Raw genomic sequence first — 27,646 nt, 5'->3', positions numbered from 1 at the left:
CTTTCTTATCAAACTTAAGAGTAAAAGCCACATTCTTTCAAAGGCCTGGAAAGCCCTATGTAACTACAGTCTCATTTCCTCTCCAATCTCAATTCCTACTACTCTTCTCCTTGCTCATCCCACTCCAGTCACATTGACTCTTTGCTGTTCTTCAAAACATGCCACATATATTCCCATCTCAGCGCCTCTGGAATCCTCTTCTCCAAATACCTTCTGTGGCTTGCTCCTTTGTTTTAATCACATGGTATCTTTCTTGGTCACCAGATATCAGGCCCATCCTGCCCTACCATCTCCCACACATACTTCCTATTTTTCTTGCTATCTTTTTCTCTAACAGTTTTTATTACTTTCTTATATACTTAAAATTCTCCAAGCCAGGCTTCAGCAATACATGAACCGTGAAATTCCAGGTGTTCAAGCTGATTTTAGAAAAGGCAGAGGAACCAGAGATCAAATTGCCAACATCCACTGGATCATCGAAAAAGCAAGAGAGTTCCAGAAAAACATCTATTTCTGCTTTATTGACTATGCCAAAGACTTTGACTATGTGGATCACAATAAACTGTGGAAAATTCTGAAAGAGATGGGAATACCAGACCACCTGACCTGCCTCTTGAGAAACCTGTATGCAGGTCAGGAAGCAATAGTTAGAACTGGACATGAAACAACAGACTGGTTCCAAATAGGAAAAGGAGGACGTCAAGGCTGCATATTGTCACCCTGCTTATTTAACTTCTATGCAGAGTACATCATGAGAAACACTGGGCTGGATGAAGCTCAAGCTGGAATCAAGATTGCAGGGAGAAATATCAATAACCTCAGATATGCAGATGACACCACCCTTATGGCAGAAAGTGAAGAAGAACTAAAGAGCCTCTTGGTGAAAGTGAAAGAGGAGAGTGAAAAAGGTAGCTTAAAGCTCAACATTCAGAAAACTAAGATCATGGCATCCCATCCCATCATTTCATGGCAAATAGATGGGGAAACAGTGGAAACTGTCAGACTTTATTTTTCTGGGCTCCAAAATCACTGCAGATGGTGACTGCAGCCATGAAATTAAAAGACACTTACTCCTGGGAAGGAAAGTTATGACCAACCTAGACAGCATATTAAAAAACAGAGACAATTACTTTGTCAACAAAGGTCCGTCTAGTCAAGGCTATGGTTTTTCCAGTGGTGATGTATGGATGTGAGAGTTGGACTGTGAAGAAAGCTGAGCGCCAAAGAATTGATGCTTTTGAACTGTGGTATTGGAGAAGACTCTTGAGAGTCCCCTGGACTGTGAGGAGATCCAACCAGTCCATCCTAAAGGAGATCAGTCCTGGGTGTTCATTGGAAGGACTGATGTTGAAGCTGAAACTCTAATACTTTGGCCACCTGATGCGAAGAGCTGACTCATTTGAAAAGACCCCGATGCTTGGAAAGATTGAGGGCAGGAGGAGAAGGGGACGACAGAGGATGAGATGGCTGGATGGCATCACTGACTCAATGGACGTGAATCTGAGTGAACTCCAGGAGTTGGTGATGGACAGGGAGGCCTGGCGTGCTGCGGTTCATGGGGTCACAAAGAGTCAGACACGACTGAGTGACTGAATTATATACTCAAGATGTTACTTGTCTATCTTTTCTTGATTGTCTGCCCTATTACAACTTAAGCTATAGGGGAATAGGAATAATGGTCATTTTCATATGTTTCATTATTCACTGGTATCGCCAGCAATGAGAATTCTATCTGGCATACATTAGGCACTAAATATATATATGCCTTGAATCAAAGAATGGTCAAAAGCAGGCCCCTTCAGGCATATTTCAGATCCAGACTCGAAGAGCACAAGTTGAAAAGGCACATCCCTGTTGAGTCTAGGATAATACATACGTAGAGTAAGTACATGTATTTTATATGTAAAAATACACTTAAAGAATGCAATATTTGTACAATATTTTGCTTTTCTGTAAGCTGTTAGTGGGTCAGTGGGTGGACTTTTTATTGTTAACATCTTAAAGACTAACTTCTGAGTATGTTCCATAGCACACGTGAGAACTTCTCACACCGAAAATGAGCAGCAGAGGAATTTAAAATGTCTCAGCCTGTTGAAGACATATTTTTGGATGGGGCAGTGGTCTGTGGAAAATGATACCTCTAATTTGAATGTCCTACTCTGCCCTCATAGGAGGCAGTGAATGGCAGGCTTCTGTGGAGCCTGGAAGTCCCAGGCAACAGAAAAAGTCGGTAAAACGTGCAATCTTTCTTTAAAATTCTGATATTTTGCTCATTATAAGTCTTTAGGGGGAGCATTAATTCTGATTTTAAAACACTGCACAGAAGTGTTACTTTTAAAAAAGAAAGCTTTCTTGTAAATCCTACCAGCGACCTCTGCTTTCTGTGGCCAAAAGTGCCTTTCTAGGGCCACCTCTCGTTTGAGAAGCAACAGGGAAGCTAAGTACTTTAAGTTGGTCATTTTGCCACTCTGAACAATAGGGTCGGTTCATAAGACAAATGGATACTGGACAAGCAGCTAGCAATGTCTTTCACATATGTTATTTCTTGCATTAATCATTACTTACTGATTTTTATCAGTAATATTTATTATCCTATATATTTATCTCTTATTAAATGTTACTATTATTAATTCTCCTAGATCACATCAGATATCAGATCTATCAGTTCCTTTTCTTCCCTCCCTCCAACATCGCTATGAGAACCTTCTGTATCCTGCCCTAATTTGGACCAGCTGCTCTCTAGGCCTAAGGCACCGTCATCCCAAGATTTCTCTTCACTTCTCTCCTGTGTAAGTTTCTCTATTTCCTGGATCCTAAGAATCTTGTTTCTTGGTTCATTCTGTTGCTTTAGAGAAGCATATCTTCCAATAACTTCCTGAGAAAAAAATGCATGGCAGGTAGGCAAGATTTTTTGAGCACTAACTAGCCTGAAAATGTCCTTGCTCAAATGCCAATTTGGAATTCTAGAAATAGAATTCTAGGCTAAAGATCACTTCACTTCAGAGTTTTGATTCCACAGTCTTCTGACTCTTTGTGTTGCTACTGAGAAGTCATGTCTGATTCCCATTCTTTTGTATGTACTTTGTTTTACTCTTTTTACTGTGAAAACTTTTTGGATCTTCTCTTTAATTTTGGTTTTCTAAAATTCACAAAATATACCTTGATATTAATCTTTTTCAACCACTGGGTCCTTTCAAACTGGAAACAAACATCCTCCAGTTCTGGGAAATTTTCTTCTATCACTTTTTTTGTTTGTTTCTTCCCTTCTATTTTCTATCATGAGTAGGATATTGGACCTTCTGACCTGCTACTCTAATTTTTCTATTTTATATTGCCTACTGTTCACTCAGAGAAGGCAATGGCACCCCACTCCAGTACTCTTGCCTGGAAAATCCCATGGATGGAGGAGCCTGGTAGGCTGCAGTCCATGGGGTCGCTAAGAGTCAGGCAAGACTGAGCAATTTCACTTTCACTTTTCACTTTCATGCATTGGAGAAGGAAATGGCAACCCACTCCAGTGTTCTTGCCTGGAAAATCCCAGGGATGGCGGAGCCTGGTGGGCTGCCGTCTATGGGGTCGCACAGAGTCAGACACGACTGAAGCAACTTAGAGAAAGAGAGAGAGAGACTGTTCACTACTATGTTCTTTTGCCACTCTGTTCTGCATTATAGGGATATTTTACTAATAATTTTATCTTTCAGTTCTTCTATTAGTTTTCTATCTATGCTGTTATATTTTTCATTTGCAACAGCTCCTTTCCTTTTCCTTGAGTATTCATCTTTCAAATAGCAACCAATTCTTGTTTCAAAAATTCAAGAACTTCTCTTATTTCTCTGTGGGAATTAACTTTAATTCCCTGAATTTAGTTCTGTCTATAGAACCATAATGGAACAACCAACTGATTCAAAATTGGGAAAGAAGTAAAAAAAGGCTGTACACTGTCACCCTGTTTATTTAACTTATATTTGGAGTACATCATGCGAAAGGCCGGGCTGGATGAATCACAAACTGGAATCAAGATTGCCAGGAGAAACATCAACAACCTCAGATATACAGATGATTCCACTCAAATGACAGAAAGTAAAGAGGAACTAAAAGCCTCTTAATGAGGGTGAAAGAGGAGAGAGAAAAAGTTGGCTTAAAACTCAACATTCAGAAAACTAAGATCATGGCATCTGGTCCCATTACTTCATGGCAAATAGATGGGGAAACAATGGAAACAGTGACAGACTTTTATTTTGGGGGGCTCCAAAATGACTGCAGATTGTGACTGCAGCCATGAAATTAAAAGACACTAGCTCCTTTGAAGCAAGGTTATGACCAACCTAGACAGCATATTAAAAAGCAGAGACAGTACTATGCCCACAAAGGTCCGTCCAGTCAAAGTTATGGTTTTTCCAGTAGTCATGTATGGATGTGAGAGTTGGACTATAAAGAAAGCTGAGTGCCGAAGAATTGATGCTTTTGAATTGTGGTGTTGGAGGAGACTCTTGAGAATCCCTTGGACTGCAAGGAGATCCAACCAGTCTATCCTAAAGGAAATCAGTCCTCAATATTCAATGGAAAGGACTGATGTTGAAGCTGAAACTCCAATACTTTGGCCACCTGATGCAAAGAACTGACTCCTTGGAAAACACCCTGATGCTGGGAAAGATTGAAGGCAGGAGGAGAAGGGGATGACAGAAGATGAGATGGTTGGATGGCATCACCGACTCAATGGACATGAGTTTGAGAAAGCTCCGGGAGTTGGTGATGGACAGGGAAGCCTGGCATGCTGGCTTGCATGCCATGGGGTCGCAAAGAGTTGGACATGACTGAGCAACTGAACTGAACTGGGAGTAATAATCTACTTTGTTAGAGAAGGATCCTCTAAGTTACAGTGAGATATAGGCCTCAGTGTTGGAGGAAGGAAGGAGCTGGGGAAGATCTCACCATTCCAGATACAGACTCTTAACTTAATCTCTGTTATTTTCAGCCTGAGCATCTTACTTCTACTCTGTGCTTAGCATCTTCAAGTCCAAAAACCCTCTAGTTTGTTGTTTTCAGAAAATAATTATCCCGTTTCATTTGCCCTTTGTACAAACCACCTCTGGTTTTCATGTTTTAGCCTACATCCCAACTGTCAGGTTAATCTCTGTGCTTTTTCTAAATTCTTACTTTTTAAAAAAAGTATTTATTTTTCATTGAAGGATAATTGCTTTACAGTATTGTGTTGATTTCTACCAAACATCAACATGTAAATTCTTACTATCTTTTTAACTTAGTATCACACAACTCAACACTCACTAACATCCTAGTGATTTTATGTATCTCTTTTCCTTGACTAGATTATGCTGAGAACTCAGCTCACACTTTATACACATTTTTACTGCCTCCCACAATGGTGGCACTAAAGTGCCTGTCAGTAAATACTGTGTGATGGGTTTTTTAATAAATAAAATGCTATTACTAATAATTGTAACTTAAACCCATGCTTTGTCAATTATTGTATTATGACAAAACCAAAATTGGTTTTCATACAAGTTGTTGAAATGAAAGATCAGGTAATGATACTATACATTCTACAACTAAGGAAGTCATGATTAAATGAGCTCCATAAGGCCACAGTTCATCTGTGATAGGCTTGGAAAATAATTTCTACTTTTACATAGCCTGTCAAGTAATTCACTATAAGAATTTAAAAAGAAAACTATCTTTTCTTGGAATTTTAAAATTGTATCTGGAAATGTCAAATAAATACAGAAAGAAATCAGGGTAAAGATGACTATATCATACTTTTATAGTTAAATGTATATATATGATTTAAACAATTTAATCTAAAATCAATATACATGAAGCTAAATCTATCTTAATGATTATATTGCTTTTAACTACTTATGTAGTAATCTGAAAACATGAATGTGACTTAAAGAACAATTTAAGGAATTAAAAATTTCACCTCAGCAGTGTACAATAGTATTTTAATGCTGAAACTATTATTCCCTAAGAATAGTTTGGAAAATGGATTAAGAAATTCAAAGCAGGAAATTATTAACCATTTGCTCAAAATAATTTTAGGAGACCATAAAAACAATGAGAAATATATGTGATAGCTAGTAAAACTACAACTCTAAATTATGTCTCACTTTTTATTCATTTCAAACTAGGATTAGGTACAGTCTGAAAAACCCACTTCAAAAGACAATTTCATAAAGAACGTATGTATAAGTCTAGATTTATAAACTGTTCTGAATTTACAAGTAGAAGGAATTAGTTTTTAAATGGTACAATTTATGTGTCACTGAATCAACAACATGAACTTAGCTTTGATAATAATGATAACCTATTAAAAAAAAAAAAAAACATTCATCAGAGGGGAAAATCCAGGCTCAGATTGCATCTTCTGAAATTCTTTATGTTGTTGTAGATGCCTTGCTAAATCCTGAACAATTGAACCTTTTGAAGAAATAAGGATCCCTTGAAAAGAAGATAACCATGAGAAACCCTATACAGCCTAAAGTTGTCCCTTTCCTGGGGAAAAGGGGCAGGTGGGGCTAGAAGCTTTACATTGTTAAGGAGTGGCCACAGGCAGATTTAAGGAGTGGCCGCAATCAGAAACTGAAGGGTGTCCAGCTATGTTTAGCACCACGACACTGAGGAACTTTTCCCCACTTCTTTTAGAGAATATTATGTTGTGCTCAACTGCTGCCATTTTAGGGTTAAATACACGGAGAAATTATTCATAAAAATTACAGCTCATGTTATCTTTAGAGTCACACTGGATAATGCACAAAAAAGGGGACCCCCTCGAGAGTCTGTAGAGATGGTTTGCTTATTTTCCAACTAACAAAAGGTTAAGGGGATCCTTCTGAAAATTTAGCTTGAGCATCAAATTTTTAATTTACTGTCCTACTAGAGATGTTTAAGAATAAGACAAACATATTTTCAGAAGACCTAGCTAATAGTCTTGTCTAGAAACTGAGGAAGTGGGTGGATAATGTTAGGAGGTCCTTCAAAGGCCCTAGAAGGAGAGGGTGGTATGATTTGAAACATATACATTACCATATGTAAAACAGATAACCAGTGTGAGTTTAATGGATGAGGCAGGGCACCCAAAGCTGGTGCTCTGTGACAATCTGAAGGGATAGGATGCGGAGGTGGGTGGGAGGGGTTTAGGATGGAGGGGACACATATATACCTATGGCTGATTCTACTGATGTATGACAAAAACCATCACGATATTGTAAAGTAATTATCCTCCAATTAAAATAAATAAATAAATTAAAAAAAATAGGCCCTAACGATGTGGAGACTAACCTGGACTTCTGGGCAGAGTAAAGGTCAAGTTATCTTGTTGAAATATATCACACCAAAGATGTGCTGATATTAAAAGTTTATTTAAAGAATATTGTATCAATCGTAGAAAGAAATTACAAAATATGACAGAACATAAAGATAAGTTCCATTGGAAGTGTTAAAAGCAGACTCATTGGTACAGCGGCCTAAGAAATCAGTATTATCAGGTTGCTGTAAATTACGATAGTAATTTTATATATATTCTATCATGCAAATTCATTTTCTGAGTTGAATTAATTCAACGGTGAGGGATATCCCTCTTCATATTCTCCCATACAAATGTACACAAAAACCTGCTTATTAAATTAAAATACATTACCGTCTATTTAAAATGTATTGCCTACTAGGATGCTCCACTGCATATTTTAAGATGCCTGACAAGTTCCAACTTACCTGTGCAATGGTAAGGGTGGAGGCCATGAGACACACCTCTTGCTATGGGTGGTAGGCTTGCCCTCCAGTCAAAGAATTTTGAACCAGCTTTTAAAGTGAGTAACGACATTGAGAAGTACAATTTGAGTTGTACTAAGTTTACAACTTTCTGGTACATATTTTGTATTCAAGTTTTAAAGTTTGATTAAAACTTTTATGAAAACAAATTATGAATTTTTAAATAATTTCATCCTTTTCAACCATATCCTAAGTTTATTTTAAGAAGTATTATGGTTCTAAAATATTAATTCAGCTTTGTAAACAGTCTCTGGAAAGTAGTAATTGTGATGGTTGAGGAGGTAACTAAAGTCACTTTTGTGAGTAAAAGGAGACTAGTTTAAACAAAAAATGAGGAAACATTAGAGTCCACTAAAATAAGAGTCTATACTCACTTAAATAGTAGATTAAGGTAAGTTTGTAATTACTACAAATTCAATGTTGTAGATTTATGGATAGAGCCACAGGTCTAAACTTCAAACAAGAGTAGTCAGACCTAAAATATATAAATCACATTGTAAACAAGTAAGAATTTGAGTTGATACAGGATATTGAATTGCATAAAATAGCTATAATTATGAGTAGTACTGATGTAACTTCAACTACATGTATGCGTAGAATATGACTAATGACTTTTTATCATAAGCAAGTAACATTTTTCCAGCAGATAGTATTTTTTAAGCCTATTGACACAGCTGAGACATTTGTCCATTCTTTTGTGATCAATGGACAAGTGATTATTAGGTCCTGAATCTAGACCCATTCCACATGTACCTCACCTTGTCCAGGCTCTAATAGTGCTATCCCAAAGAACATTACATGGTGGAAATGCTCTGTAGTTATACCATCTACATGATAATACGTGGTGACTGAGCACTTCAAATGTGGGTAGTGCAACTGAGGAACTGAATTTTTAATTTTAACTAGTTTAAATTTACATTTAAATAGCCACAGGTGACTACTGGCTATCATATTAAACAGTGCAGCTTAGAGGATTCGAAAAGTAACAGCAAATGTCTTACGTTAGGTCTAATGCTAGTCTGCTTGTCAATTTCCATAAGCATGCTGTGCACAAATGCTTACAAGAGTGGTCAAAAAACTTTTTGTCCCACGGTGTCACCTTCATTCAAAAATATGACTAAATCTGTGACAAAAAATACCATCTGAAAAGATGGTTATTCGTGCTTATAGTGTCAGTACAACTATACTCATTAATGAGGCAGCCTGAGTCAATCAAATGTTAGTTCTAGAATGACTAGAATTCAAACTATGAAATACCTGCTCCTGAAAAGTTTATGTCCATTACCTATCATAACACAAGAATACCAATTACTGCATAGCTTTCAGCTCCACTGGTTAAACACTGCGAAAGCATGTCAAGCCTTTTTACCTGACAGACATATTTGTTCTTCCATTTGCTCTGCACACACTGACTGTTTTGCATCAGCTCCTGAAGAAAACAGAAAAAGGGAGACTGCAGTTGGCTATACACATTGTCGTTATCAGTTAAAGTGCTTCTGATTCGCAAGCAAAAAAAAAAAAAAAATATATATATATATATCTCTCTATCTCTCAGCATGCCACACAAAGATGCAACTGTTTTGGAACTCCTCACTGGACAAAAGCAACACTATCATCACCAGGAGAGTTGATCCTTTATGAAAATTAAAGCTGTTGAAAGATGTTTTAAAACAGATTTGTTCGTTGCCATTTTTGAAACTTTTGGAAAGATACCTCCAACTCCTTGAGTGAGTCTCGAAGTTTTTCTGGGCGTCTGTTTTTGAGCGTCCATGGAAAATCTCGTGCTGGAAAACAAAACATGTACTACAGTTGGCTGAACACGTTTAAAAGGAAACTCTGCTGAGCAGTGTGCCTTAGGAAGATTAAAATAAAACACCTCCTTAATTGAAAGGAAGTAGCCTTCATTTCCATCATCAAATGACAGTCTTTTGAAAGGCTCTGTCATAGAAACAGGATTTTTACCACAAAAAAATCTCCATGATCATAATTTTATGACGACAACTAACAATGCTCAGAGAATCTCTGGGAAGGTTTCTGAAGCTTGTGAGCCTAGTACTTAACAGTTAATGACCCACTCTTTACCACAGAAGCAAATTTATTTTCATTTAAATAATTTAAAACTCAATACAAAAGAAATTCTAAACTCTTCAAATAATCTATCAGATCTGAAAACTCCTACGAGTAAATGAATATAGTGAGGAAAGAAATAAAATATTAAAAATAATACACAGAAAATGAATTTAAAATTAAGCATCACACATTAAGGATAAAATTGAGGGAAATCTAAATTTTAATAAGTTAGACACTAACTTATTTTATATAGACTCTTTTCTATATAAAATAACTCTTTCTAAAAGCTACACCACAATTCAATAATGATAAGCCTTTGCTTTGTTTTAAAAGTTGATATTATTTAGTAGAATCTCAATGATAGCCTAAAACAAACTAAAACGTTCTATTTAAAAGAATTAAAAAATAATAAATTCATTAGTGATATGACACCTATTTCATCACAAAAATGAATTCATCTCTGAATTTTCCTAAACAATTTTAAATGTGTGCACATGTGCTTTATGTGCATATATATGTAGTATAAAATATATACAGACATCAAAATTTTTATAGGAGAATGCTGTTTCATTTAAGCAAATTAATGACTTCTATAAACATAATTTACAATGTGCAGAGCATATGTAAAAAGTTCCAAATCTCTGCCACAGGTACTAATACAGTATTTTTAAAAACTAAATGTTAGCTTGACCATTTAAAGTGAGAACAAGTACAATATTTAGGCCCGCTTATATTCTAAATAAAACAGTCATATTTCAGCCATATTATACTGTAGCCATATTACATATATAACATGTTTATATATTTGAAATTAGTAAAGACTAGAGAGAATAAAATGTCAATACTGATAATTACAAATCTTATTTTCTTACAATGGTTAAAACAAAATAATAATTTAGGTATAATATGGATCATAAAATGTTAACAGAACCATGGTACACTTAGTTTAAGTATATTAAATAAGATAAATGCAGTTCATTAATAAATACATAAGCATATATCTTATGCATAAGCATATATCATAAGCTTATGCTGTTTACATAAGCACATATCTCACCAAAAGTTGAGAGAGATTTCAATGGTCTAAATCAGAAATGTCTAATAGTATAATTCTTACTCATATGTTTATGCACCTAAACAATAGAAATTTATAAGAAATATGGAAGGGATAACATTTCCTATTTGTACAGACAGCTTAAAATATGTTTTAAGACACAATCTTCAGGGATATTAAAATTCCAGTTTTATAATAATTCCAAAAAAATATAAAGTAAACTTACATTCTGCCAGCCTCTGCTTTTCTTCTAAGTTACCATGATCTGTTGCTGATTTTGCAGCAGATGAGAGGTTAGAAAAAAAGATTAAAAAGTGGAAATTATTTTTATTATACTTAATTTTATATGTGCATATGCACATTACTGAGATTAATAAATTACACAAAACTTTTTAAAAGGCAGTTGGAAAATGCCATAATTTGGATGTTTTCATTTCATGGAAGATTTCCTAAATTTGAAGTGAAAAGGCTTACACAACACAACGGGTGGGCCAATATCCTGAGGTTGCAATCTCATCAGATAGGGAAGGGAACTGCAACTGAGCCCAGAACAGAAGCTACTTCAGTCTGTCATCAGAACCATGAAGTCAGCCTATTAACTACCAAGCTAAGCACAGGGGATGCCCACAGAGACCGAACAGGAAGGAACTTTAGCTGGGAAGACCTCTTGGCCCATCAAGAAACTTCTGGGATTAACAGGATTAATCAGATAAAGAAAATTGATCATTCACTCAGAAATGCCTATTCCAGATATCAGGTGAGGACCCGGGAGCCCAGCATCAGTAGGACCCATGCATTAACAATGCCCTCTACTGGGACAGTGATAAAAAAATGAGAACATACTGTCCAGTTATCCGTTTAATCAGAAGTAAAATGAAAATTTTCATGTTCTGCTACTTTATTCAATACTAGTTTTGAATTTATTCTGCTACTAGTTCAATACTGCTTTATTTATATAAAACATATTAACTTTAGCATTTTTCTAAAGAATTGGAGTAAACATTCTTGAAATTCTAGAATTTAAAGTGCATAAAAACAGAGTTTTTAAGTCAGTATTTTATAATTTAGAATAGTAAGTTTATAAAAATTAGTTTAATAGAACAGATACTTTACCTGATGGCTCTTTCTTGTCATAATACTGGTAGATCCCAATGTCTCTATCTATAGAAAGGAAGAAATAACATTAGATTATAGTAAAAAGTTATGGAGAATGAGAAGCCAACCCATACTATAAGGCAGGGTTGGAGGTGGATAAGGAGGAGGACAGAAACAACCTGTATGTTACTGGAAATAAAATACTTTGAAATTGTCCAGACATGGGTTCGTCTCTTCTAGGGATATGAACGAAATGCAAGTTTATCAGTCCACTTAGAAGAGAAATACACAACACTAGAATGGCATGAGGAAAGGAAGGGTAAAGAAGTGATATCAAGGATGACCAACTTTTTTCTCTCAAGCTTCCTCTGATATTTTTCACAGGGCACTACCAAAAGGAACTACCACTAAATAATACCAAATGAAAGTGGCTAGAAGAATTCTGAGCTGTGTTTTTTTTTTTCTCTGACTTAACTTGAATCCAGAAGAGTATTTGGGGGAAATCTGCAGAAAAGGAAGGGTTAAAGGAAGGTATGGATAAATTATCTGAAGCTTGTTTAGACTCAAAAACCCTTCAGAACCCATTCAAGTTCGGATGCTCTGCTGGGGTTACAAAAGCAAAGATAGGTTTCCTAGATGCTGAGAGAGATTTAACCATGGAATCTGTCCTTGTAGTTGATTTACAGGAGAATAAAATAACTGTCCATTTTCTTCCTATCTGTGAACTCTGAAATACTTCTTTCTTTGAGGTAACATTTGCTTCCTTCCGTGCAAAATAATTCAAGTTACTAACAAAAGGATACAGCTATTTCTAAAGTGGAAGCAGTACAGGCTGCCCCCTAGTGACTGACTGCTCTGAACTTTCTCAAACTGAAGGATAAAACTTCCCCCCAAAAGCTATAATTAACTTCTCCAATATAGTTTTTTCAAAATAGTCAATCGTGTATACTTATTGAAGTTCCATTTTTTTCATTATGTCACTAATTGAGACATATAATTTAAAGAGTTCAGTTTATTTCTGTTTGTTATATTGACAGTATCTAATAAGAAGTGCCAGGGAAAGGTCATGAGTCAGGCTCCTAAGATACTAATATTTTATTTCTTGACCTAGGTGAGGATTTTATGGGTATGTTCACTTTTTGATAGTTCAAAACATATCTTTGTAATCTTTACACTTTTCAATATACATATAATACTTTAATAAAGTGAGTGAAAATCACTCAGTTGTGTTCAACTCTTTGTGACCCCATGGACTATACAGTACATGGAATTCTCCAGGCCAGAATACTGGAGTGGGTAGCCTTTTCATTCTTCAAGGGATCTTCCCAACCCAGGGATTAAACCCAGGTCTCCCCTACTCCAGGAGTATTCTTTTACCAGCTGAGCCACCAGGGAAGCCCAAGAATGTTGGAGTAGGTAGCGTATCCCTTCTCCAGGGGATCTTCCCAAACCAGAAATAATAAAAAGATTCTTAAAAAAGAAATCTAAGAACCATATGCATTACTGTACACAGGCAATATCCTCCAATATTCCATCATTTCATGCATCCATATATTACAACTCTAGAATAGAACTATGAAAATAACAAGTGGCCGTGAATTCTGTGCACGAGTCTGAACTACTGCATTTAGACCAGAGTATGGCTCTTAAAATTGGAGAGGGAAATAGCAACCCACTCCAGTATTCTTGCCTGGAGAACCCCAAGGATGGAGGAGCTTGGTGGGCTGCCATCTGTGGGGTTGTACAGAGTTAGACACGACTGATGAGACTTAGCATGGCTCTTAAAAGCAGGACAAGATGCGGATACGGACAGTGAGTCTGACATGGTATGTCAGAGCCCTAGCAGGGTGAGAGGGACATTCATAGGAGCAATGGCCTTGTGTTGGCTGTCAGAGGCTGAATAAAGCATGGGGGACATCCACATACACGGGGAGCCCAACAAAGGGTATCAGAACCTACAGAGATATCCATGCAGGGAAGAGAGTTGCCAAAGAGATAGAAGACTGTCTGCATACAGGGTGATTTTAAAAAAATAAAGATACGGAAGCCCCAGCTCTCCCACTGTGTGAGAAGTACAAATATAAAAAAGAGAGAACATTAGAATGAACCCTGTGGTGATAGATTAGAATTTAAGGTACTGGTGTGAACTCACGGTTTTCAATATACAGAGGTACAGTTATGAATGTGGATGCAAGTAAGTGTGTATGCATACATACATACATACCCTAAGCTCTGGCCTCTGACAGTGCCTGGAAGCAACGATACTCCAAGAGCAATGAGTGTACCTGAAGCACACCTTGGCTTCTAGAAACCATTCTCCTCTAAAAGGAACCAAGCTCCTTAGAGAACTGGCTAATTCTAGCACTGAGGAAGGGAAGGTATCAATATAATAACAGTCTGATAGATCAGATCTGTTGTGCCAGAAAGAATAGAAATGCCCAAGTATTGATAGGGATGTGGCATAATGATAAGTCAGCTTGCAAGGTGTCCCACTGACCACTCAGGGACAACTTAAACATCAGAATAAATAATGGTACTAAAGGATTAAAATCATTGAATAAAATGGTACCTGAGCCCATAGGGACAAATTAAGTTAAAAATATATTTAGGGACTTCCCTGGCAGTCCAGTGGTTAACACTCTGTGCTTCCAGTACAAGGGGAACAGTTTCAACCCCTGCTCAGGGAACTAAGAGCCCACACGGCAAAAAAAATAAAAGATCATCACAGATCACTCATGTTTTTAAAAAATACATACACCTATTAAAAATATATTTAAAGTTTAATGAAGAATAAGATATCCACATATTTTCAAGGTAACACCTTGCAAAATATTAATTCTAAAGGAGAAAGTAACTTTGCAGTGGAGCAGCCTAGCAGACACCACCTTAACCAAGTGATCATGAACACTATCAGTAAAGACATGGATTGAAATTGTGCACTGCATGTTAGGATGCATTGAGAATACAGCATTATTCTTCTGTATACTTCCCACCAAACAAGCATAATCTGAACCTACTTATGAGGAAACCTCAAATGTATCTAAATTTAGGGATATACTACAAAGTAAGTGGTATAAAATCTTCCTAAGTGTTGAAGTCACAGAAGTTAAAAAATAAATTTTTATTGTCTCATACACAGGGTTATTGTTACCATCTTTCTAAATTCCATATATACGCGTTATTATACTGTATTGGTGTTTTTCCTTCTGGCTTACTTCACTCTGTATAATAGGCTCCAGTTTCATCCACCTCATTAGAAGTGATTCAAATGTTTTCTTTTTAATGGCTGAGTAATACTCCATTGTGTATATGTACCATAGCTTTCTTATCCATTCATCTGCTGATGGACATCTAGGTGTATAGAACAGTCTTATGGACTCTATGGGAGAGGGAGAGGGTGGGAAGACTTGGGAGAATGGCATTGAAACATGTAAAATATCATGTATGAAACGAGATGCCAGTCCAGGTTCGATGCACGATACTGGATGCTTGGGACTAGTGCACTGGGACGACCCAGAGGGATGGTATGGGGAGGGAGGAGGGAGGAGGGAGGAGGGTTCAGGATGGGGAACACATGTATACCTGTGGGGGATTCATTTTGACATTTGGCAAAACTAATACAATTATGTAAAGTTTAAAAATAAAATAAAATTTTAAAAAAAAAAGGAAAAAAAAATAATAAAAAAATAATAAATAAATAAATTTTTAAAAATTAAAAAGCTGAAGGATTTCTTCCAGAATTAGAGACTAAAGAGACATGATAACTAAATGTAACATAATTCTGAACAACAACCATTTGCTATAAAAAGGATAGTTGGGGCTTCCCTGGTGACTCAATGGTGAAGAATCTGCCTACCAATGCAGGAGACATGGGTTTTATTCCTGATCCAGGAACCAACATGTCATTGAGCGACTAAGCCCATGTGCCACAACTACTGAGCCTGTGTTCTAGAGCCTGGAGCCACAACTGCTAAGCCCACGTGCCACAACTACTGAAGCCCATGTGCCCTAGAGTCTGTGCTCTGCAACGAAAGAAGCCACAACAATGAGAAGCTGCACAGTGCAGCTATACAACAGCCCTCTCTTGTCACAACTAGAGAAAGGCCGCAAGGCAATGAAGATCCTGCACAGCCAAAAAATAAATTAATTTTTTAAAAAAGGACAATGGTGAAACTCTTTGCGTGTTAGATGGTAGTACTATTATTACCATTAATTTCTTGATTCTGATGGTTATTTATGTGACACTGGACTACACCTTTTCTTTAGGAAACACACACGAAAGTATTTGGGAGTGGTGAGGCATCAGGTTAGTAACTTACTCTCAAATGGTTCAAGAAAAAAAATTCTCTATACTAGCAACTTTCCAATAAAACTTTGTGATTATTTCAGATTATTTAGAATAACATTTATCAAAAAGGTAATGAATAACAAATGTTGGTGAGGGATGTGGAGAACAGGGGACACTTCAGCACTGCTGGTGGAAATGTAAATCGGTGCATTCACTATGGAAAACAGTATGCAGGATTCTCAAAAATTTTAAAGTAGAACTATCATGTGATCCTGCAACTTCCCCTCTGGGTATTTATCCAAGGAACATAAAAACACTAATTCAAAAAGATATAGGTACCATTATATCATGATCATTGCAGCATTATCTACAATAGTCAAGATCTAGGTACCCATCAATGAATGAATGGATAAAGAAGATGCGGTATATATTCAGAATGGAATTAAGCCATCAAAAGAATGAAATCCTACCATTTGTGACAACTTGAATGGACCTTGAGGGCATTATGCTAAGTTAAACAAGTCAGAGAGAGACAAATGCCGTAGAACTCCACTTACATGCAGAATCTTAAAAAAATAAAATAAATAAACCACAAGCTCACAGACACAGGGAACAGATTGGTTGCCAAAGTCAGGAGGGTGAAGGGGAGGGTAGATGAAATGGATGAAGGGGATCAAAGGCACAAACTTCAGTTATAAAATAAACAAGTCATGGGGATATCATGTACAGCATGGTGACTCCAGTTAATAACGATGTATTGCATATTTGAAAATTGCCAAGAGATAAATATTAAAAGTCTTTATCACAGGAAAAACTATGTATGGTGGTGGATATTAACCAGACTTACCAAATCATTATGCTGTATGCTGGAAACTAACTTAATGTTATAACTCAATTATACCTCAATTCAAAAACTACTTTAAATGTTAAACATAATGAGAATATGTAAGAGGGTCACAAACTTAGTCTCAAAGGCAGTGAAGGCTTCTCTAGGTGACTTAGTAAAGCTGAGCCCTAAAGAGGTAGGATTGCACATGGGTTCAGAAAGAATGTTCCCGGGAAGGAGAACAGAGAAGCCCTGCTGAAGACCCAGGTGGGGCAGATCTTACTGCCTCCTGGGACCTGTGTGCACCACTGTCTCTGGTCATAGCGTTCATTTCCTTTTTTTCTATCATTCTTATGTGGATGTCAATATAATTTGGCTTCTTGATTACAGAAGTAATGTGTTCACTGTATAAAATCTAGAAAAGAAAAAGTTTAATTTCCTGTATTTCCTGAAATACTGTGTTTTTCATAACACTGTGTTTTTCTCTTGAGTTTTTTCTGAATGCATTTGTTGCTGTTGTTCAGTGGCTCAGTGTCCGACTCTTTCCAACCCCATGAACTGCAGCATGCCAGGCTTCCCTGTCCTTCTCTTATCTCCTGGAGTTTTCTGAATGTGTGTATTTATTACTAAATAAAAGTTATGCCAAAGAATTGATGCTTTCAAATTGTTGTGCTGGAGGACTCTTGAGAGTCCCTTGGACAGCAATGAGATCAAACCAGTCAATCCTAAAGGAAATCAGTCCTGAATATTCATTTGAAAGACCGATGCTGAAGCTGAAGCTCCAATACTTTGGCCACCTGATGTGAAGAGCCAACTCAATGGAAAATACCCTGGGAAATGGGAAAGACTGAGTGCAGCAGAAGGGGGTGACAGAAGATGAGTGGTTGGATGGCATCACCGACTCAATGGACATGAATTTGAGCAAACTCCTGGAGACAGTGAAGGACAGAGAAGGCTGGCATGCTGAAGTCCATTGGGTTGCAAAGAGTTGAACAGCACTTAGCAACTGAATAACAATAACAATTCCTGAAGACACAGCAATATTAAAATTAAGCCAATTGATAACCCTACAGAGGTCTCTAAGTGTCCAAGTGAAAGGAAGAATTGCACTTTAAATCATTTTAAATCAAAAATTAGAAATGATTAAGCTTACTGAGGAATGTGAGAGACCCATAAGCTTACTGACTGCAATGTGGGAGACCCAGGTTCAATCCCTGGGTTGGGAGGATCCCCTGGAGAAGAGCATGGCAAACTACTCCAGTTTTCTGGCCTGGAGAATTCCATGGACATAGGAGTCTGGTGTGCTACAGTCCATGGGGTCAGTTGGACATGACTAACATATACACTGAAGAATGCATGTTCAAAGTCAAGAGAGGCTGAGAGCTAGGCCTCCTGAGTCAAACAGATCAGTTGTGACTGTTCAGGAAAGGTTCTTAAAGGAAAAAGTGTTTCTCCACTGAACATACAAATGATAAGAAACAACTTTATTGGTGATAATGGAGAAAGAGTTGGCGACCTGGACAGATCAGCCACAACATTCCATAAGCCAAAGCCTAATGCAAAACAAGGTCCTAACTCTTCAATTTTATGAAGACTAAAAGAGGTAAAGAAGCTGCAGAAGAAATGTCTAAAGCTAACAGAGGTTGGTTTACAATGTTTAAGGAAAGAAACCATATTCTGAACATAAAAATACAAGGGGAAGTAACAAGTGTAGATGTAGAACCTGCATCAAGTGATCTAGAAGATCTAGCTAAAACAATTAATGAAGTGCTTGTGCTCAGATGCTCAGTTGGGTCCAACTCATTTACAGCCCCATGGACTGTAGCCTGCCAGGCTCCTTCATCCATGGAATTTCCCAGGCAAGAATACTGGGGTCAACTGCTATTTCCTCCTCCAAGGGATCTTCCTAGTGCAGGGATCGAAGCTGCATCTCCTGCATTTCCTGCATTGGCAGGGGGATTCTTTATCACTGAGCCACCTGGTAAGTCCCAATTAATGAAGGTGGCTACAATAAACAACAAATTTTCAATGTAGATAAAAGACCTTCTATTGAAAGCAGATGCCATCTAGAAATTACATAGTTAGAGAGGAAAAGTCAATGACTGTTTTCAAAGTTTTGAAGGACAGGTTGACTCTCTTGTTAGGGGCTAATGCAGCTGGTGACTTCAAGTAGAAGCCAGTGCATAACCAATCCTAGGGCCCTTAAGATTCTGCTAAATCTACTCTGCCTGTGCTCTATAAATGGGACCGCAAAGCCTGGATGACAGCACTTCTGTTGACAACATGGCTTACTGAATAATTTAAGCCTATCATTGCGACCTACAGCTCAGAAACCAAGATTGCTTTCAAAATATTACTGTGCATTGACAATTCATCTGGTCACTCAAGAACACTGACAGAAGATGTACAATTAATGTTGTTTTTATGATTGCTAGAACAACACTCATTCTGTAGTCCAAGGATCAAGGAGTAATTTTGACATTCAAGTCTTATGGTTTACAAAAAACAATTCTTAAGGCTATAGCTGCTAGATCTGGGCAAATCCAACTGAAAACCTTCTGGAATTCCCTGGTGGCCCAACAGTTAGACTCATCACTTTCACTGCTGGGGCCTGGTTTCAATCTCTGGTCCAGGAAATAAGATCCTATAAGCCATGTGGCATGGCAAAAAAAAAAAAAAAAGAAAAGAAAGAAAGAAACCTTTCTGGAATGGATTCATCATTCTAGTTGTTCAGTTGTAAAGCTATGTCCAACTTTGCAACTCCATTTGGGGTGCCATTAAGAATATTCATATTTCATGGGAAGAGGTAAAAATATCAACATTAACACGGGTTTGGAAAAAGTTGATTCCAACCCTCATGGACAACATTGAAGAGGTCAAGACTTCAGTGGAGGTAGTAACAAGGTGAAAATAGCAAGAGAACTAGAATTAGAACTGGAGTCTGAAGATGAGACTGAATTTCACTGCAATCTCATGAGAATACTTTAACACTTAAGGAGATGCTTCTTATGTATGATTAAAGAAAGTGGTTTCTTGAGATGAAATAAGCCTAGTATGGATGCTATGAAGATTACTGAAATGACAACAAGGGATTTAGAATATTATGTAAACTTAGTTTATAAAACAGCAGCAGGATTCGAGAGGACTGACTGCAGTTTTGAAAGTTTTACTTCAGTTAAAAATGCTAACAAACAACATTGCATGCTACAGAGAAGTCATTTGTGAAAAGTCCATCGATGTGGTGAACTTCACTGTCATCTTATTTTAAGAAATTACCATAGGCTCTCTAACCTTCAGCAACCAAAACTTATCAACATTGAGGCAGGGACCTTCACCAGCTAAAAGATTAAGACTTGCTTAAAGTTCCTATGATGTTCAGCATTTTTAGCAATAAAATACTTTTTAATTAAGGTATATACAGTGTTTTTAAAGACATAATGTTACTGCACATTAAATAGATGCTTATTGTTGTTATTGTTGTTCTGCTGCTAAGTCATATCCAACTCTTTGCAACCCCATAGACTGCAGCACGCCAGACTTCCTGGCCTTCACTATCTCTAAGAGTTTGCTCCAACTCGTGTCCATTGAGTTGATGATGCTATCTAACCACCCTGTCCTCTGCCACCCTCTTTTCCTTTTATCTTCAACTTTTCCCAGCATCAGGGTCTTTTTCAATGAGTCAGTTCTTCACATCAGGTGGCCAAAGTACTAGAGCTAGCTTCAGCATCAATCCTTCCAATGAGTATTCAGGGTTGATTTCTTATAGGATTGACTGCTTTGATCTCTGCACTGTCTAAGGGACTCTCAAGAGTCTTCTCCAACACCACAGTTCAAAAGCAACAAGTCTTCAGCACTCAGCCTTCTTTCTGATCCAACTCTCACATCCATACATGACTACTGGAAAACCATAGCTTTGACCACACGGATCTTTGTCAGCAAAGGGATGTCTCTGCTTTTTAATATGCTATCTAGGTTTGTCATAACTTTTCTTCCAAAGAGCAATAACCTTTTAATTTCATGGCTGTGGTCACCATTTCCAGTGATTCTGGAGCCCAAGAAAACAAAATCTGTCACTGTTTCCATTGTTTCCCCATCTACTTGCCATGAAGTGACAGGACATGATGCCACGATCTTAGTTTTTTGAATGTTGAGTTTTGTTTGTTTGTTTTTAATTCTTTTTTTAACTTTACAATATTGTATTGGTTTTGCATGAATCTGCCACAGGTATACACGTGTTCCCCATCCTGAACCCTCCTTCCTCCTCCCTCCCTGTACCATCCCTCTGAGTTTTAAGGCAGCTTTTTTACTCTCCTCTTTCATCTTCATCAAGAGGATCTTTAAGCTTTCTGCCATTAGGTTGGTGTCATCTACATATCTGAGGTTATTGATATTTCTCCCGGCAATCTTGATTTCAGCTTGAGCTTCATTCAGCCTGGCATTTGCATGATGTGTTCTACACAGAAGTTAAATAAGCAAGGTGACAACATACAGCCTTGACATAGCTCTGAAGTTTTTGCTGTATTTTTCTGATTGGAACTTACCCTCTGTCTCATTTTGCCTAAGTCTCTGTGTTTACGTCTATGTATTAAGTAAATCAGTTATCTCTCCCAGTCTTGAAGGAATGGCCTTCATAAGAAATGTCCTGTGACGTCTCTGGCAGTCCAGTGGCTGACTCCACACCTCCACTGCAGTTCAGTTCAGTTCAGTCGCTCAGTCGTGTCCGACTCTTTGCGACCCCATCAATCACAGCACGCCAGGCCTCCCTGTCCATCACCAACTCCCGGAGTTCACTCAGACTCACGTCCATCGAGTCACTATGCTATCACTATGTCATCCAGCCATCTCATCCTCTGTCGTCCCCTTCTCCTCCTGCCCCCAATCCCTCCCAGCATCAGAGTCTTTTACAATGAGTCAACTCTTTGCATCCGGTGGCCAAAGTACTGGAGTTTCAGCTTCAGCATCATTCCTTCCAAAGAAATCCCAGGGCTGATCTCCTTCAGAATGGACTGGTTGGATCTCCTTGCAGTCCAAGAGGGCAAGAGTTAACCACTGGTTGGGGAACTCTATCCTGCATGCTGTAGTCCTGCATGCAGACATTTTTTCTTGTCTTCAGCCAGTATCTCAGTTCCCAGGGAGTGTCCCAGTTGGTTCCTGAGTCTCTGGCAGATGCTTTAAGATGAGTAACTGGGTCCCCTTTACCTACAGTCCATATGTTTCTCAATCTTGTGTTTTGTGTTAATTTTCAGATCAACTGAGTTTTCATGCACACCCTTCAGGAGTGGGTTTTCTGTTCCCTGCAGTTTTATAATTTTCCTGGATATATTTCCCATTGGTTTTCAAAGTCAGGTATTTTAGGGGCTTGTCTCTCCTGCGTAGGATCTAGGGGTTGGGATGGCTGACGTGGAACCTGAATCCCTCACAACTGAGAGAGAAGATCGTACCTTTGATATCTCTTCCAGTTGTGGATTGCGGTGGCTGGGCTGTGGTTTTTCCCCTTGGCAATACTGTTTGTCTCTCCTACCCATCTCAGTGCTGTCCTTTTACCTTTTGTTGTGGAGGCTCTATTCATCCATGTTCCATATGTACTTAATTAAATTTTGTTGTGCCTATGGGAAGAGGTGAGTTCAGGCTCTTCCTATGCTAGTATCTTGAACCCTCTCCCAAGAACACTACCTTTAAACTTGCTGTGTGCCCTTTACTATTTCACTTCCACTCCCTTCCTTGTCAGAGCTATACTGTGTTTATAATCTAGTGTTCTTTATAGTTCTTCCACATATACTTGTCTCCTGAAACAATACATTATTTAATTTAGCCACTGTTTTTAAACTTTAAGTGCAAACATACTGTATGTATGCTGCAGCTTACTTTTTAAACTTTTTCCCTATAACATATTCCTGACATTCATCTACGTTGTTGCATACAGTTTCAATTCATTCACTTTCTCTGTTGCATAAATATATTTATCCATTCTCCTGCTGATTGAAATTTGGATGGTTTCTAGTTAAGGATGAATACTATTAAGAATTTTTTTGTACATGTTTCCTGGTGCACTCAAGTTATCAAGGCTTTCACTATGGTATATATCTAGGAGTTGAATTACTGGTCAGTAGGCAAAATACTTCGCCTACTGTATGAAACTCCAGTACTTTAGCCACCTGATGTGAAGTGCCAACTCATTAGGAGAGACCCTGATGCTGAGAAAGATTGAAGGCAGGAGGAGAAGGGGACGACAGAGGACGAGACGGTTGGATGGCATCACTGTCTCAATGGACGTGAGTTTGAGCAAGCTCTGAGAGATGGTGAAGGACAGGGAAGCCTGGTAAGCTGCAGTCTGTGGGGTCGCAGCGTCAGACACGACTGAGCAACTGAACAACAACAGCAAGGCAAAATACATCTTCAACTAAAGTAGGTAATGCCAAATTATTTCCTAAAATGGTTGGACCAACTCAATTTTCATCAGCAGTGAAATAAGTTTCTTCCCGTTTTTTTTTTTTTCCCCCAATTTCTTTTACCCATTTGAATTTAAAAAAATTTTCTGCTACATATTTTTACTTTCCAAAAGATTAATATAATTTTCAACTGTTCCCTGAAACATCTATATTTCATTTCTTGCTGTTCGTATTTCAAAGTGAGTCACTAGAAAGCTGATTAAAAGCTCAATATACACGAATAGGGCTTGCTAACAGTGGGTTTCACTGACCACTCAGGGACCTGGGTGTTTCACTGGAAGACCACGTTAAATATCAATGTAAATAGGCCTTCCCTCTGGGGCCAAGCAGTCTCTCCAGAGAGGACTCCCTCAGCTTCTTCCTTCTATGACATTCTGATATTAAAATTAATTTGATTATAAAGGAATTAAGAACATTCCTGTGTAGGCTTTCACTTCAGTTTTCCCTGTTTTCAGTTCAGCACCTCTCCCCTATCTTTTTCCACTGCAGCTAGTTTTGAACTTCCCAAAATCAAGTATTTCCAGTGTCTCACTACCTCTTACATAGATTTTCAAGTCTCTTTCTGATCACCTCATGCCACAGTCTCATCCTTTTGCATTATCTGACTCCTCAAATTTCTGTACCTCTCAAGACTTTTGAAACCCAAGTTTGCTGTCAGTGGAATTTTCTGTAGACATCTAATATTCAGATTTTTGAGCTTTGGTAACTTCTCTATGCCTTCCAAAAACAACTCAACAGCAATTGTCTCCTTTCCTAGTCGCTTAGTCCTTGTGAGTTTACACCTATATTAAAGTAATTCATTTACTCTCATTTTAGAAGAATCTTGGGAGGAAGCAAGTGTGTGTTAAGTCCACTTTAACTGTAATTCTTTCCTTACATATTTTAAGCACATTAAATGTAATGAAACTATAATGACATCATCTGTAGTTGTATATTTGTTATAAATAAACAATGCTTTGCAAGGTAAACCGTTTTCTTAGAAATGATGCTGAAGACATTTAAATACATATGTCCTCCTAATACAAGAGTTGCTTTAGATTTTCAAAAGGAAAAGATTTTTTAAAACGTGTTTCCTAATGATATACACTTCATCCTCAAATACTAATAAACATTGTTAAAACAGATTTATATTACTCCCTTCCCAAAAAAATGTGAACTGCAAAAAACAAGGATACAATTGTACATATGAGCTATATGTTTGAAATACTCCTTTTATATCATATAGAAATGCATTTACCATTTGCAAGCCTGTAAATATTTATGAATATAAACATATTATTATCAACAATTTCAGGGGAAAAAGCTGGAAAATCTTAGATATATCTTAAGAGGAAATAGATATTAGATGGATAAAATTAATGTTTTAAACAGAAAATGTAACTCAAGTTGAAAAAATAAGTTAATCAGAGTCAACGAAAAGAACTTCCTCTCCACCAGCCGATTCTTCATTAAGCATAAAGAAAATCATGCAGTTTCACTGGAGAATCTAGGCTCTAACCTTTGCTATTAGGTATTTATATTGTTGTAACTTATATTTGAAAAATATTGAAATTAATCCAGTTTATTTACCGCCAATGTGTAAGGTATTCTTCAAAGACCACAGGTGCAGTTCAGTCAAGCAGAATGACATCTGATGGCAGAAGGAATCTCTATCCTGTTTAAAAAATAATTAAGAAGAGGTGTCAATTAATTATCTTCTATTGCCAATAAAATAAAGATTGCTTAGAAATAATAAAAAGAATAATTTTTCGCTACTGATATTTGAGATACGGTTCATTTGAATAAACACAATTTAATATATCCTTAGTTAACCACCCAGAAATAAATGAAAAAAAAAGTCACTTTTCCTAGATTTAGTACGTCATCACATTGAGAAACATAGTAAGAAGAATATATATATATTTAGGTTTCCAATAATATATGATTTTTAAAACTGAGTATATTTAGAGTTATTTAGTATTTAAAGATTTTTCAGGAAAAGAAATATCTGCTAGGTAGTTATTAAGTACAAAAACATTTTGTGGTGCATTTTTAATATAAAAAGCAAATATTTGTGATCTTTCACATGCAAACAGACTAATTAAAATGGAATTCCCAAGATGAATGGTATATAGTTACTATTATAGGAAACATATTTACTTAGAAGTAAATTGTGTGAAACCACATTAGCATTCAAATTAATTTGTTCATCTGCATGTCATGATAGATCCAGATATTCTATACTACATTCATTTTTTTAAAAAGATAGCAAAATTTTACATCTTATATTTCCTCCCAGTTCTAACAGCAGGGCATAGTGATGGATATCATTTATACTTTTAAAAAAATTAATTAGAACTTCATTAATTTGGACTAATTGGAGGAAGGCCAATCTGAAAAAAGAAAAACGAAAAGTAACATTTTATAAATATTTAAAAGGAATTTAAGTAACTTTCAAATGTTTGCTTGGAAATACATGTATTATAGTACATGTAAATTTTCCTGTATATTAGAAATACATAAACTATTGACATTTTCTTTATACAGATCATAAAAAGAACTGTTATTTCCAACAAACTTCTGAATATTTTATGACATCTAATATATGAAAATAATAGCTTGAAAAATATTTTATGACATTTATTATATGGAGAAAAAAGCTCTCAGCTTCTTTAACATTCATTTCAGTTCAGTTCAGTCGCTCAGTAGTGTCCGACTCTTTGCGACCCCACGAATCGCAGCACACCAGGCCTCCCTGTCCATCACCAACTCCCATTAGGAGTGACTAAAAATATTTCCCATACTATTTATGAATGATAATCCAAAATAATTTTAGACATAATACAGGCTTTGTTAGTCCTTACTTCACCTTTACTTTTGACCTCAATGCACTTACAATCATCAAGATTCAGATGCATGTTCAACTAATGAGACACAGTTACTAATTACTGAAACGGCAGAGTAATCAATTTCACAGTATAACAGAAGGGCTCAAGCCTGCTTGCAACAGCAGGGCACTGAGAAAGCTACTGAGAAATTATAAAATGTTCACAGGACCTCAGAGAAGCAAAGGATTTCACCAGTTAAATGATGATGATAGCAGCATATAATATTATGGACCTACCTTTGACAAGCATTCTTCTAAAATTTTACACATATTAACTCAAATATGTAACTCTTTGAAGTAGTATCACTATTACTCCTATAATGAGGAAACTAAGACATAGAAAAGACATATAGCCAGCAGGTAGTAGAGGTGGGCTTTGAATCTAAACAGACAGGTTTTCAGACCCGTGCCGGCAACCACAGGACACTTACTGTACTGGGGTATACAGAATTGATGCTTTTGAACCGTGGTGTTGGAGAAGACTCTTGAGAGTCCCTTGGACTGCAAGGAGATCCAACCAGTCCATCCTAAAGGAGGTCAGTCCTGGGTGTTCATTGGAAGGACTGATGCTGAAGCTGAAACTCCAATACTTTGGCCACCACATGTGAAGAGTTGACTCACTGGAAAAGACTCTGATGCTGGGAGAGATTGGGGGCAGGAAGAGAAGGGGACGACAGAGGATGAGATGGCCAGATGGCATCACTGACTCGATGGATGTGAGTTTGAGTGAACTCCAGGAGTTGGTGATGGACAGGGAGGCCTGGCGTGCTGTGGTTCATGGGGTCGCAAAGAGTCGGACACGACTGAGCGACTGAACTGAACTGAACTGAGGGAGTGTATACACAGTAGTTTGAGTAAAACAACGGTGTTAGATCAAGATGCATGGTAGAAAATCATAGAAAAATGAAGTTGAAAAGAGTAGCAAAAAACAGGCTATAATAAATAGTAAATTTTGGATTGATCTGAATTCACTTTCTTCCTTGTACTTAAGTGCCTTAAAAGTTTAGAGATGAAACAAAAGACCCTTCAACCTCCAGATATGGTATTCTAACCAGAAGATGGCTGTGACGTATATAGATATGGGGTAAGAGAGCTAGTGGGCTCATTACCATGAAAGATTCTCTAGCAGGCAATAGAGAAAAAGGGATATTAAAACTAACCTGTATTCTTCAATTCAACTATTATCTTTCTGAGTTGTCACCTGGGAGTGACT

The 27,646-nt window shown here is 37.2% G+C and overlaps 1 protein-coding gene across 4 annotated transcripts in view; it reads right to left on the bottom strand.

The window, feature by feature from the left end:
• WDPCP (WD repeat containing planar cell polarity effector) overlaps positions 1-27,646 on the bottom strand; it is a 312,142-nt gene that overhangs the window by 184,310 nt on the left and 100,186 nt on the right. For all 4 annotated transcript variants that reach the window (XR_011466041.1, XM_070379381.1, XM_070379382.1 and 1 more), the window contains exons 2-6: positions 25,137-25,221; positions 12,023-12,070; positions 11,136-11,180; positions 9,499-9,569; positions 9,155-9,214 (exon numbers count right to left, since the gene is read on the bottom strand). Coding sequence is in view for 3 of the 4 variants with exons in the window: in XM_070379381.1 (XP_070235482.1) it covers positions 9,155-9,214; positions 9,499-9,569; positions 11,136-11,180; positions 12,023-12,070; positions 25,137-25,197 (285 nt within the window). In the remaining variant the exon portion in view is untranslated. The remainder of the gene's footprint in view (positions 1-9,154; positions 9,215-9,498; positions 9,570-11,135; positions 11,181-12,022; positions 12,071-25,136; positions 25,222-27,646) is intronic.

The sequence above is a fragment of the Bos mutus genome, chromosome 11, assembly GCF_027580195.1.
Source record: "Bos mutus isolate GX-2022 chromosome 11, NWIPB_WYAK_1.1, whole genome shotgun sequence".
Lineage (NCBI taxonomy): Eukaryota > Metazoa > Chordata > Mammalia > Artiodactyla > Bovidae > Bos > Bos mutus.
The sequence above is the reverse complement of the archived record's forward strand: the minus strand, read 5'-3'. Positions and strand labels throughout refer to the sequence as shown.